Raw genomic sequence first — 13,328 nt, 5'->3', positions numbered from 1 at the left:
TAAATGTTTCGGGGTTTTTTTTAAGAGAAAACAGAAAAAACTTAATGCAGTCCACTAAGCTAGAAAACAGCTTTTAGGTATATTACCTGGGGAATGAAAAGAAGTAATGCTTTTATTACTTACGCTTTAAGAACCATGATGCGCATACATGGTAGCTGATGTTAATATTTATTCCATAACTAGATAATCCTCCATTAGCTAATTAAATTCACTTTTGAACTTAGTAACTGATACTTCCCTGCCCATTTAGCTAAAATATTTTGAATGACACACTATTAAATGTTAGCAGACTTTCCCATGTACTACAGTGTGCAAAATCAAATTAATGGAGTATCTTCCATTTATACAGACTCTCCTCACTAAAAACTCATAATTAATTTTGAAAACTTAAATTATAGTATAACTATAATAATTTCTACTCTGTAATTGCTGCATTAATTTAGTCTGTATGGTACCAGGCATCCCTAATCCCTTTTCAACTGCAACACGTGAGAAAAGAAGTAGAAATGAAAGAGTGCAAGAGTGCTCAAAACCTCCCAGGATTACTTTACAGATTCTTTTTCCAATCAAGATCTCACAGTGAAGACTTCAACAGACTTTGAAAGATTTGTTGTCGTTATGCTATCAAAAATACTGGTTTTAATTGACTGAGTTATTGCTATATATACAATGTTAATGCACATCCTTAAAGCAGAACTTCCTGGATTTGCACAATTACTGTACAAACCAGTACTTGTTCAGATTTTATATTATATTCTTGAAAATGTAGTGAGAAATCAGAAAACACCACAAAACCTCACTATACCAAATCGCCAGGGACATACCCGGTTTCTATCTATATAAAATGTATATATTCATCTACATGCACATCATATATACACACCTAGGATGGATCACTTCCTCTCAAACTTATATCTGTCACTTATTAAAAAAAGTCCCTGAAGTTCACAATTACATCTTCCTAGACTCTCCAAATTTCTACTTCCACAATTAAATCATCTTAAATATCAGCTGCTCTGCCAGAACTTTCATTGTTGCTACTCCACAGCTTCATCAACTCAAGAGTTAGAAATGCACAGCAGTGTGTGAAGAGAACTTCTGATCTGCAATGAAAAAAATCAGTTCCACTTACTTGGTGTTAATTCTGGGTTTCCTTTTAAGTTCATCATCTTTGGAATTGAAGGTCCATATATGTCTGCATCAAGTAGACCAACTTCTTTTGTCTGTGTAAAGATAAAACAAAGTTGTCAAAACGTCTGTCTGCCTTTATAAGTTTAGTTGAACAAAATTTCAAAATTGCCCATAAAAACAAAAATATTATCTCGTGTGCTAGTTTGATGCTAGCTAGAATGCTTTGGTGAGAAGAGCTAGATTACAGGCTGTGAAAGGGAAACAGTGGTGATGTCTACTTCACTCATAGTCTTGCTGAGAGGGATAAAAGCAAGAATCCAAACATAGGTAAGGGAGTTGCTCTCTGCCTGAGCTCTGGGCTACATTTTTCTCTCTAACCTCACCCTCCGTCTCTCTGATTAATCCACTTTGCTTCCTAATCCCCCTGGATGACCCTCCATTCTTCCTTGGGGCACAAGGCAACATCTGGGGGTAAGGTAGGAGAGTGGGAGAAGGTGGAAGGGCAGTTGGGAGCCCCTCCTGGGGACTCAGGTTTCTGGAGCAGGAGGGAATGCTGTGTTTCTTTATCATCTTTTACTTTGTATATTCTGTAAATATCTGCTTGTATATTGTGCTAAGTTGTAAATACAAGCTTCATTCAAATTTCCAGAGCCAGCTGAGTCTAGCCTGGGTGATTTCCAAAGTGTGTGGGGGACGAATAACACCCAAACCACTACATCTTGATTTTAGACATAAGTTACCACTGTTTCCTTTCTGCCTAAATTGTAATTGAGGTGTGAAATACATCATTGTCTCTTCAAGTTGAGCCAGACTTCTTCGCAGCATCTAAATTCTCAGTACACAAATGCTTTCACATTTTCTTACTTACAAAGTATGCCACTGACTTTACATTAACAGAGCATATAAGCTATCTACTCTCTATGTAAATTTATGGAGAACAATATTTTGACTTCTTATAAAAGTATCAAATTTTATTGTTTAAAAAGGATGCATGTTTGTAAATACATTTGAATGAATGCCATTTGAATTACACTAATGACTACAAGGAACACAAAAACCAAATCTATTTTTATCTTCCATTATAGCAGTCAATTTTTGCAGACATCTTGAAAACACTACAAGTCTTGGAAGCCAATGAAGCAGGTATAACATTTTAATCAAAGGCACTTACAAAAAAAGAGTGCTAAAATATAGATTTATTCAACTCCATATGGTACTTTAGGCAATAAACTTCAAATAAAAATAATCTTGACTATGTAGTCTAGACTTACAACCTTCTATATGGTTTTTTTTATAGATATACAAATATATTTGGTGGAAATTAAACTATTTTTCCTACAGATGGTAAGACACACTAGCAATTACCAAGTTCTGCAAATTAAGAAGTAAAGAGCAAGCCCTTTGAAGTGCTGAATGTCAAGTTTCTCTAACATAAAAAGCTAACTGTTCACCATCGTGCAAAACTGCCGAGTGTGTTTAAGACAGTAATGGGAGCTTTTCCCCCAATGTCAAATCAGACTTTCACCGTCCGTGTTTCATTTTTCAGATAGCATCTGTTATTTGCTATCACATGTTAAGTCACAACCCAGAGACATTGTGGATGCTTCCTCCCTAGGAGTGTTTAAGGCTGCCTTGAGCAGCTGAGTCTAGTTGAGAGGCACCTCTGCCCATGGTGAGGAGGTTGGAGGGAATGATCTCCGAGGTCCCTTCCATCCTAAGCCATTCTAGGATTTGGTTACCACAGTTTTCACGTGAAGGATGGAGAGAAAGACGAAGGTTCAGTGCTGCCAAGTTTCTGGTTTGAAGTGTAAGGAGGCTTTTAACCCAAATATACAGTATCTCTGTCTTTGAACAGGATTTCCAAACATATGTTCTGTAGCATCACAGTTTGTTTGTTGGGTTTGGTTTGTTTTTTAAACAGAAATGCTTGATTAAAAATCTAATTATTCAAGCCACTACTTCTAAGTAAATCTGAATTTCAGTTAAGATAAAGAAATACACTGACAGGAGCCCAGGCACCTGAGAAACAAAAATTATGACCTTTTATTACTACAACATATGTGACAATTAGTTGAGGGGTTTGTTTTTTTTTTCCTATGGGGACCGCTTTCTTTTTTGTTCTTTATTAAACTGATTATATTGAACCCTAAACATCTAAGAGATGCTTAACACTTGGAACAACTTAAAGCGTTACATCTACCTAATATGAGGCAAATCAATTCTGAATTTCATAACTGAGAATCAAAAACATGTATTATCATAGAACCAGGAATGGCTTAGGGACCTTAGAGATCATCTACTCCAACCACCCCTGCCATGGGCAGAGATGCCTCCCAAACAGACCCAGGTGCTCAAGGCACAAGTCTAGTTACAATATAAGAGCTACCATTTCATTCAAAAAACAACTAAATTTAGGTTCAATTATCAAGATACTTTTTTTATTTAAGAGACCAAATCATATATTAATTACATGGGCTAGTTGAGATTTTTTTAAATGTTTCTTTCTTGATAACACCTTGTGAAAGCCATTACAAAAAAAGGTTCAAGGAGTTACTCTGACAAATTATTGTCCTTCTTGCCTACTGTATGAAAGCTGCAATTTCAAAAAGATTGAAATCTAACCTAAAAATGTGTCTTTTCAAAGACATCAACAACAGCATCAGAGTACTTCTGTTATTGTACAAAGTGCTTATTTTAACAGATCAGAAAGACTCATGACTCAGTCCCTTTACCTGTCAGAAGCTAATTAGACCCATCAAAACATCATCTAAAGGCTGTGCCACCTAATACCTTCTCAAATCAAAGTAAATATTTGCAAAAATAAAACAACTCTACAGTGTTTTAAATTAGACTGACATCCTTTCCCTCAGCCTTTTGAGAGTTTGTCCCCAAAAAGCATCATGATCATCTACTGATTGACTAACCACAATAATCTTACAGCTCAATCTAGTTTAGTTTTTAGTCTGAAGAAACTGAAGATTTAGGATTATCTGAACTATTTAAGTTGACTTAATGATCTCCTGGGCATAGCCACATCTTCAACATCACAGACTGCTTATTCCTGGAAGTCAGCAGAAATGTATCTACAGATATACCAAATTTCCTGAAATAAATACCTGCACGCTGGATAAAAACATCCCTTAGTTAACTAGGAGGACTATGCAAGCTCAACTACTTCCCCAAATTACAAAGTTCATATCTTCGTTCTGAGTAAAAATAATAAACCTGACAGTTACTGCATCTTTTACCCTAGTACAAGCACAATAGTCTTCATGCCAGTTTAGAAACCTATCTTGCCTTGTGTAATAAATGAAAACAAGTTTTTGCCAGTCACCAGGTATAGGATCTGTACATACAATGAAACAAAAAGGCTGCATCAATAGATAGGAAGAAATTCTTGCATATAACCTTGAAAGATAAGACTCCTATAGCTTCAATTTTTCACAGTGCACAGATTATAAGCATAGATAAACTCAGCAAAAAAGATCCATTCCTTTAAATTCTCTAGCAAAATTCTCAATGTAATTAAAGTTCAGCTTAGCCTTTGAACTTGGCCACTGCCTTGTGAGTGATAGAGATGTGCAGGATAACTGCATTCTGAATTATTTGCAAGCTCTGAACTCAGCTGTAATACAAGATTTGTAAAGACAATTGAAATAAATTGTTGAAGGCTGTATCAGATCCAGTTCCTCTACATACCATCAGAAAGAGACTGTGCTTAAAAAAACAAAACAAAACAAAAAAGAATAAATTCTGCTTCCTTTGCTTTTTTTGTGTGGATTCAAAATTACTCAATTACTATTATTTTTGTTCTCTTAAGGAGGTGAGTTTGACTACACATAGCCCTCATGCAAATGATACAGGCCCACGCCAAGGACAACATATCCTTCATCTTTGCAACCATTTTAGCAAACACTCAGGAGTTGTTCAAATTCTCCAACGAAATTTCTGCACGCAGGCTCTGTTCTCAGTCTTTCAGTTCATACTAACTCTGACATGAGTTACATTTTCCAGTAAGATTTTTCAGCCAAATGCAGCCAGTTCTGTTTATCTATCATAGATTACCCATCCACATAATTCTGTGTTTGGTGGAGAATTTCAGAATCACAGAATTGTCAGGGCTGAAAGGGACCTCAAGGATTATCTAGTTCCAACCCCCTTGCCATGGGCAGGGACATCCTCCACTAGATCAGGTTGCCCAGAGCCACATCCAGACTGGTCTTAAAAGCATGCAGGGATGGGGCTTCTACCACCTCCCTGGGCAACCTCACAAGCCTTACAGCAAAGAACTTCTTGCTGAAGTCTAATCTAAACCTTCTCTCCTCTAAATCCATTCTCCCTAGTTCTATCACTACCCAACGCCATAAAAAAATCCCTCAACAGCTTTCTTGTGGGCCCCCCTCAGATATTGGAAGATAACAGAAAGGATCCCTCAAAACCTCCTCTTCCCCAGACTGAACAATCCCAATTCTCTCAGCCTATCCTCATAGGAGAGGTGCTCCAGCTCTCTGATCATCTTCATGGCCCTTCTCTGGACACATTCCAGAGAACTTGGTGTTTGGGGATATTCTTTGATTTCCTCCAAGTTGACAAATGCTTTGATGAGGAACAAGCCTGATAAAAGACTTCATACTAACAGAGGGGAAAAAAATCACCATCATATCACAAAATGCTGCTATAAATAGCTGTTAATCAACGCAGCCTATGTTTTTTCTTGTTCATTTTTTCTGAAACTTTTTCCATACTTGGTAGGGCACAAGTATCCCCACTGGACATTAATGGATGATATTTTACTTTGAAGTAAATCTTGCAGACCAACAGAATTCCCTGGTGGTCAGTCTGGAAGAGATGGATGCACAGGTTAATGAGCTGTCGTTCCACAGACTAAGAATTCCCTACATTAGAAGTGCTCTTCATAACTCAGCAGCTGCAGCCTATTCCAAAGACAGAAATTACAGCTTTGCTCAGTGAAGACACCCATTATTTTTAAAGCTCATGTTCTTAACCCACCACCAGGACTCTCAATTTACCCTTCTAATATCATTACAGATTTACAGTTAATCCCAAACTGCAAGTAGCAACACATGGGACAAATGGGAACTTAAAAAGAAGGAGAGGCTCTAGATTCCTCATCTGACATACTGACACACTGAATAGCCAGCTTTTAATCCTTAATTCTCTAACCCTTTCAGCTGCACACTATTTAAGTGTCTAGCTGTAAATTGGATTAAAGTAAAATAAGTACCACTGGGGTTTTCTGATTCTCTATCTGTGCTAGTTTGAAGCAAGCTGGAATGTTTTGGTAACAGAACTAGATAACAGGCAGTGAAATGAAAAACAATTGATGTCAACTTCTCTCACAGTCTCGCTGAGAACTCTGGGAAGAAGAAAGTCTTATTCTCCATTTTGTTTCTCTCTCTTGCTTTTGCCTTAGACCTGGTCACATCTCATTAACCCTGCTCCTACTAACCTTGCTCCCTAACCTCTTGGCTGCACCTCTCTTCTTCCTGAGAACTGGGGTAAGGTTAAGAGGGCCAGGGGGAGGTGTTGGGGTGGTTTGAGAGCCCCTCCTGGGGACTCAGGTTTCTGGGAGGGGAGTTGTGCTTTTATATTGTTTATCCTTTGTATATTTCTGTATATAACTGTATATATTGTAAATAGCTGCTTGTAAATTCTGCTAGCTGTAAATAAATTGCTTCATCTATATTCCCAGGGTCCGTCTGAGTTAGCTGGGGCAAATTCAAAAGTGTGGGGGGGCGGGGTAACCCCCAAACCATCACACTATCCTAGAAATGGAGACTTGTTTTAAACACTCTTCCACTGGTTTAAAAGCCCTTGTCCTTTATAGGAAGATCTAGCATTTTTTGTCAGCTACAGAACTTTCCTGGCACTTTTTTCCAGAACAATCTGCAGTTACTCCTAGTCAGATTTCTAAATCATCAGATACCAGCAATTCAGCCTTGTTTAGCATTTCTGCACATTAGGTATCCTGTTCAGGAAAAAGCATTTCAATACAACACCAATCCTGAAGCATAAACCCAAACATTACTATCACTTCACAAGATGTGTGTCAAATGGTTATAAACTTACTCCACCTTTTATATCAGTCTCTCTGACATGTGCCCTAGGCTCTCAATGACTTGAAGACTCAGGCTGCAGGTAATCAATTCCATATGCAATTTTTTTTTTAAAGTAAACACTCTTGGTTTCCTCCAATTAAGTATATAATAATTTGATTAAAACAAAACATTCTAATTGGCTTGTGCTTAAAAATAATTTTAATCGCAATCATTTAGTCACTTGAAAAACAGTAAGATTTTTGAAGCTTTATTCTCTCATTTTCTCAGCTGATCTGGAAACTGAGCTGTCACTACAAGATAACCCAAATCCTAATTGGCATCTTCAGCCTTATTGTCACTTTTTAGCATTAAGAGACAAGCACTGACACATTATCACACTACAGCAATTAAAGCCTCTGATTCTCTAATCAATGAAGGTAAAGATGCCTAGAAATCATGGAATGGTTTAGGTTGTAAGGGACCTCAAAGATCATCCAGTTCTAAACCCCCACCATAGGCAAGGACACCTCCCACTAGAACAGGTTGCTCAAGGCCTCACCCAACCTGGCCTTGAACACCTCCAGGGAGGGAGCAGCCACAGCCTCCCTCGGCAACATATTCCAGAGTCACATCACCCTCACTGGAAAGAACTCCTTCCTAACATCTAGTTTGAATCTCCCCTCTGCCAGTTTAAAACCATTACCTCTTTTGCTGTCATTACAAGACCTTGTAAATAGTCCCTCCCCAGCCTTCCTGTTGGCCCCTTTCAGATACTGTAAGGCCACTATAAGGTCTCCTTGAAGCCTTCTCTTCTCCAGGCTGAAGAACCACAGCTCTTGTAGCCTGTTCTCACAGCAGAGGTGCTCCAGCCTTCTGATCATCCCGGTGCCCCTCCTCTGGACTTGCTCTAACAGTTCAATGTCCTTCATGTGTTGGGGGCTCCAGAACTGCACACAATACTCCAGGTGGGGTCTGACAAGAGCAAAGGGGGAGAATCCCCTCCCTTGCCCTGCTGGCCACGCTTCTTGTGATGCAGCCCAGGACATGGCTGCTGTCTGGGCTGCACGTGCACACTGCCAGCTCACGTTGAGCTTTTCATCAACCCAGACTCCCAGGTCCTTTTCCTCAGGGCTGCTCTCCAGCCATTCACCACTCAGCCTGTATCTGTGCTTGGGATAGCACCAACCCAGATGTAGGACCATACACTTGGCCCTGTTGAATGTCATGAGATTGGCCTGGGCCCACCTCTCCAGCCTGTCCAGGTCCCTCTGGATGGATCCCTTCCCTCTAGCAAGTCAACTGTTCCACACAGCTTGGTGTCATCTGCAAACTTGCTGAGGGTGCACTCGATTCCTTGGTCCATGTCACTGACAGAGATGTTAAACAGCACTGACTCCTGAGGGATGCCACTTGGCACAGGTCTCCAGGTGGACACTGCACCCTTGATCACCACTCTCTGCATGTGATTATCCAGCAGTGATCCACTCATCAAGTCTATGTTTTTCCAATTTAGTGACCAGGATGTCATGTGGGACACAGTCAAATGCCTTACTCGGGTCTGGGTAGATGACATCAGTTGCCCTTCCTTTGTCTACTGTTGCCGTGACTTCATCATAAAAAGACACTAAGTTTGTCAAGCATGGTTTGCCCTTGGTGAAGCTATTGCTGGTTACCACCAGCCACCTCTGCTTTGTTTTCCCTTTGCCTTAGCAGAACCTTCAGGAGGATCTCCTTCAGGATCTTGCCAGATGAATCAAACCCTAATAATCTGAAAAGCTGTATAGGAAGAGGAGAAAACAGGCAAAAAACCCTTGCATTTGTATTATAATTATGCAGTGAAAGAGCCCATTAGTGTCTAAATTCTTCCAGATATGTTTGTTGTCCTACCATGGAATTTTTTCCTTACCAGAAAGAAATGTATACACACAGTGAAGTCATTGAGTACTGTAGCAGACAAACATTACATTGTAGACAAACAGTTTAATTACAGGAGCTAAATACTTGACAAAAAGCTGGAATGTGAAGAAAACAGACTTGAATAGCTTCATCATTAAATGTGGTGTTCGATTTAATATGTATTTTGAAATAATTAAATCTGATTTTATTATCAGTGAATTCTCACAAAGATTCTGCTTCTAACTACCTGAGGGGTGGTTGTGGCCAGGGGGAGGTTGCTCTCTTCTCTCAGGTGGCCAGCACCAGAACGAGAGGACACAGCCTCAGGCTGTGCCAGGGGAGATTTAGGCTTGAGGTGAGGAGAAAGTTCTTCACTGAGAGAGTCACTGGACACTGGAATGGGCTGCCTGGGGAGGTGGTGGAGTCGCCGTCCCTGGGGCACTTCAAGGCAAGGTTGGACGTGGCACTTGGTGCCATGGTCTAGCCTTGAGCTCTGTGGTAAAGGATTGGACTTGATGATCTGTGAGGTCTCTTCCAACCCTGATGATACTGTGATACTGTAACTTCTATGCTATAACGATTTGTCTGGGAGAAACCTCACCCTCACGTATGCAATGGGCTGATTTTCTCCGCTTGTTTGGGGTTTTTTTCAAATTAAAAATATCTGAGCGTGATATTGTCTGAATCACTGTTTTTCGTTTAGCTCATCATCAGCTCTCCCCAGCATTATTCACATCGCAAGACAAGGTGCTCGGCCTCGTACCGCCTCCGGTTAAGCGCGACACCAGGGAGGGAGCGGCTGCGTCCTGCCCTGCCCTGCCCTGCCCTGCCCTGCCCTGCCCTGCCCTGCCCGCTCGCCCCCCGGCGCTCCCTCTGCTGGCTGCCTCCCTTCCTGCAGGGCCACGGATGGGCTTCCACGGGATTACATTTACCGTACGACGTTGCTCAGCAACCGGGGGGTTTGCTTAGGAAAACAAAGGCCGCTCCCCAAGATAAAATCACCCTTGGGGTACTTCAATATTTGGTCGTGGTCTGCTTGACCCAATAATCCCCTGAGACAGAGCCAGACTAGAAGCTCTGTGCTTCTCAAACTGACATTTTCAACCATGTGCCCCAACAACTGCAGGCAGAAGCCATTCGCTTATGCTTACGAGCTAATTTCTTCCATATGGTTTTACTTTTTGCTCCTCCATCTCTCACAACACAAAACCCCATTTCATCCTACGGTGAAAAAGTCTTCCTGGAAAGAAAAGGAGAGCCAAAGGAAATGTGACTGGGGAGCTTGCCTCATAGAGACAGCACAAGTATGCAGCACAGTTTCCCAACTGGATCTCTGCCATCCTTAGTCATGCACAGCTGGTGTTTGCTCACTAAAATACTCTGTTCATAAACAAGCAATCTCTATCCTATTATTGCTGCCATCTATTAATTCAACTTGTTTCTACTATAATAAATTGTCTCTGGCCAGGCAGCTTTCATAAATAGTCATTCTAGGCTGAACATGAATTGTCCTGGCACAAAACTCAAAAATTCTTCCCTAGTGCTCCTAGGGGAGGCACAACTGACTGCTGGTACATCAAAAGAATTAGAAGAATCAGCTGTCAAACTAAGCAAGCAATTAAAAATAGGACACAGGGGTAAAACTTTATGTTATTTCTTAACACAAAAAGAACACTGTATAGATTTATAGATCTTGGTAGAGGCACAAGAGCTTATAGAATTCTTAACTAATCCATCTACAACAGGTAACCCAGGGTACCAAAAACCTAGTATTCCAGAAAGGGATTAAGAGGTTGCCCTGCTTGTTTCCCTGGCTTGGTGTCAGAAAAACCCAAATCAAAACTCCCAAAGAAACTACTCTGTCTTGGACATGGTATCCAAGCATCCAAATTAAATTCTCTATTGAATTATTTACTCTGTAGCCATGAAATAAAAATATACCACACAGACTGAACAGCAGCATGCAAGACTTGAACTGAATTCTCATTCCAGCTCTGCCAACACACTGTGAGCCAGTGACAATGTCCAAGCCTGTGTCAATGTCTCAAAATTTCAGACCATCACTTCAACTGAAAAATCTTCCATGTTAAGAGAAAAAAAAAAGAAGCATCTACAGAAACAGTGGAGATTTGGTGTTGTTTTTTAACTACAGAAAGTAGACTTTTCATGGAAGATGGAAGTAAGCTTTCCTTTATCATGAGGACAAAAAAATTCCTTTATGCTTGGACTGTTAATCTGCTTGCAGCTCATGATGCTATCAAACAACAATAAGATGTCATAGCTGCTACTGAAAGCAGCAAAAACCTACTCTAATCCAAACTCCTCTTAAAGCACCTTCCACAGATCTCATTCACCAGAAAAGTCATTTTCTATAGTCTGTGACCTGTGTAATTTAGAAAAAGAACACTTGAAAGATCAGAAGACAACTTATTTTTAAGTCACTTAGCTCCACCATACAACTTGCTTTGAAAATCTAGTTCCCAACATGGAACTTGTAATAGAAATAGACTGTATATAATAAAGCAAGCTCAAATCTTTATTGTCACAATGACCTATCTTTCTTGACAAGTCCTTTCTTCCCTCCTTTGAACAATGCACCAAGTTCAAGCACCACTTTCTATAAATCTGTACTTTGCCTGTAAAAGAGACACAGGGGCTGTAATGAAACTGCAGAAGGCTTCTGAAGCCCTGATCTACTAACTGAATCACTACTACTTCCTCTGAAAAAGATGAACTTGGAATAGCAATGAGAGAAGGGAAACCATAGGAAGGTATTTACTAAAAGTAAAATGAAGAGGTTCATTGCTACACATCTGCTTTGCAGCAGGAGACACCAATGGACTCTGGAAAGCAATCACTCATTTGAGTCATAGAACCATATAATGCATCCAGTTGGATGGGACTCTCAAATATCATCTTTTTCAAACCCCCTGCAGTGAGCAAAGACATCTTTAACCAGATGAGGCTGCTCAGGGTCCCATCAAGTATGACCCTGAATGTCACCAGGGATGCTGCCTCCACCCCATCTCTATGTGACCTGTCACAGTATTTCACTACCTGCACTGTGAAGAACTTCCTCCTAATGTCTAACCTAAATCTATCCTGCTCTAACTTAAAACCTTTGCTTTCTTATAAGACACCTTCAGGTACTGGAAGATCACTATTAAGTCTCCCCAGAGCCTTATCTTCACCACAATGAACAGCCTCAGCTCTCTCTACCCGTCTTTGTAAGAGAGGTGATCCACTTTTATGGCTCTCCTCTGAACCTGCTCCAGCAGATCCATGTGCTTCCTGTGTTGGAAGGCTTCAGAGCTGAACACAGCACTCCAGGTAAGGTCTCAGCAGGGCAGAGTAGTGGAAGAATCATCTCTTGATCTGCTGGCCACTTCTTTTGATGCGACTCAGGATACAATTTGCCCTCTGGGCTTCAAGTGCACACTGATGGCTCATGTCCAGCTTCTCATGCACCAGCACCCTGAAGTCCTTTACTGCAGAGCCACTTCCAAACTCGTAATTCCCCAGCCTGTATAGACAACAAGGGCTGCACCAACTCAAGTGCAGAACCTTTAGCTTTGCCTTGCTGGACCTTATGAGGGTCTCCTGTGCCCATTTCTCTAGCCTAACTAGATCCCTCTGGATGGCATTCCATCCCTCAGTCTCATCAATCATCAGCAGACATGCTGAGGGTGGACTTAATCTCACTGTCTCTATCACTGATGATGATACCAAACAGTACTGGTTCCAGTACAGACACCTGAGGGACACCACTAGCTGCCCATCTCCATCTGGACATAGAGCCATTGACCACTACCCTCATCCAACCAAGTCCTTATCCAGTGAACAGTCCACCCATCAAATCCATTATGTCTCCAATTTAAGGGGAAGGATGTTGTGTGGGCCCATGTCAAAAGCCTTGCAGAACTCCACATAGATAACATCTATTATGTCTTCCGCTGCCCACTGATACAGTCACTCCACTGCAGAAAGCCACTAGGTTGGTGAGGCAAGACTTGCCCTTGGTCTCAAATCACCTCCCTATCCTCTATGTGCTTTGACATAGCTTCTAGGAGGATCTGCTCCATGATATTCCTGGCCACAGAGGTGAAGTGACAAGTCAGTAGCTTCCAGGGTCCACTTTTCTGCCCTCTGTGGCACATAACGGAACTGAACATTATAATGACCCCTACAATTCAGAACACTGGGCACTCCAAGCCTGCATCACCATCCCAGGGATATTCATTT

At 40.9% G+C, this 13,328-nt stretch overlaps 1 protein-coding gene across 1 annotated transcript in view; it reads right to left on the bottom strand.

Annotated features, from left to right (window-relative positions):
• Window positions 1-13,328, bottom strand: part of NUBPL (NUBP iron-sulfur cluster assembly factor, mitochondrial) — a 95,081-nt gene that overhangs the window by 71,359 nt on the left and 10,394 nt on the right. The window contains exon 4 of the mRNA XM_064148501.1: window positions 1,133-1,223. Coding sequence (XP_064004571.1) covers window positions 1,133-1,223 — 91 coding nt within the window. The remainder of the gene's footprint in view (window positions 1-1,132; window positions 1,224-13,328) is intronic.

Source organism: Pogoniulus pusillus, chromosome 1 (genome assembly GCF_015220805.1).
Source record: "Pogoniulus pusillus isolate bPogPus1 chromosome 1, bPogPus1.pri, whole genome shotgun sequence".
In the NCBI taxonomy this organism is placed as follows: Eukaryota; Metazoa; Chordata; class Aves; order Piciformes; family Lybiidae; genus Pogoniulus; species Pogoniulus pusillus.
Note: the sequence above shows the minus strand (reverse complement) of the source record. Positions and strands in the feature narration are given on the sequence as shown.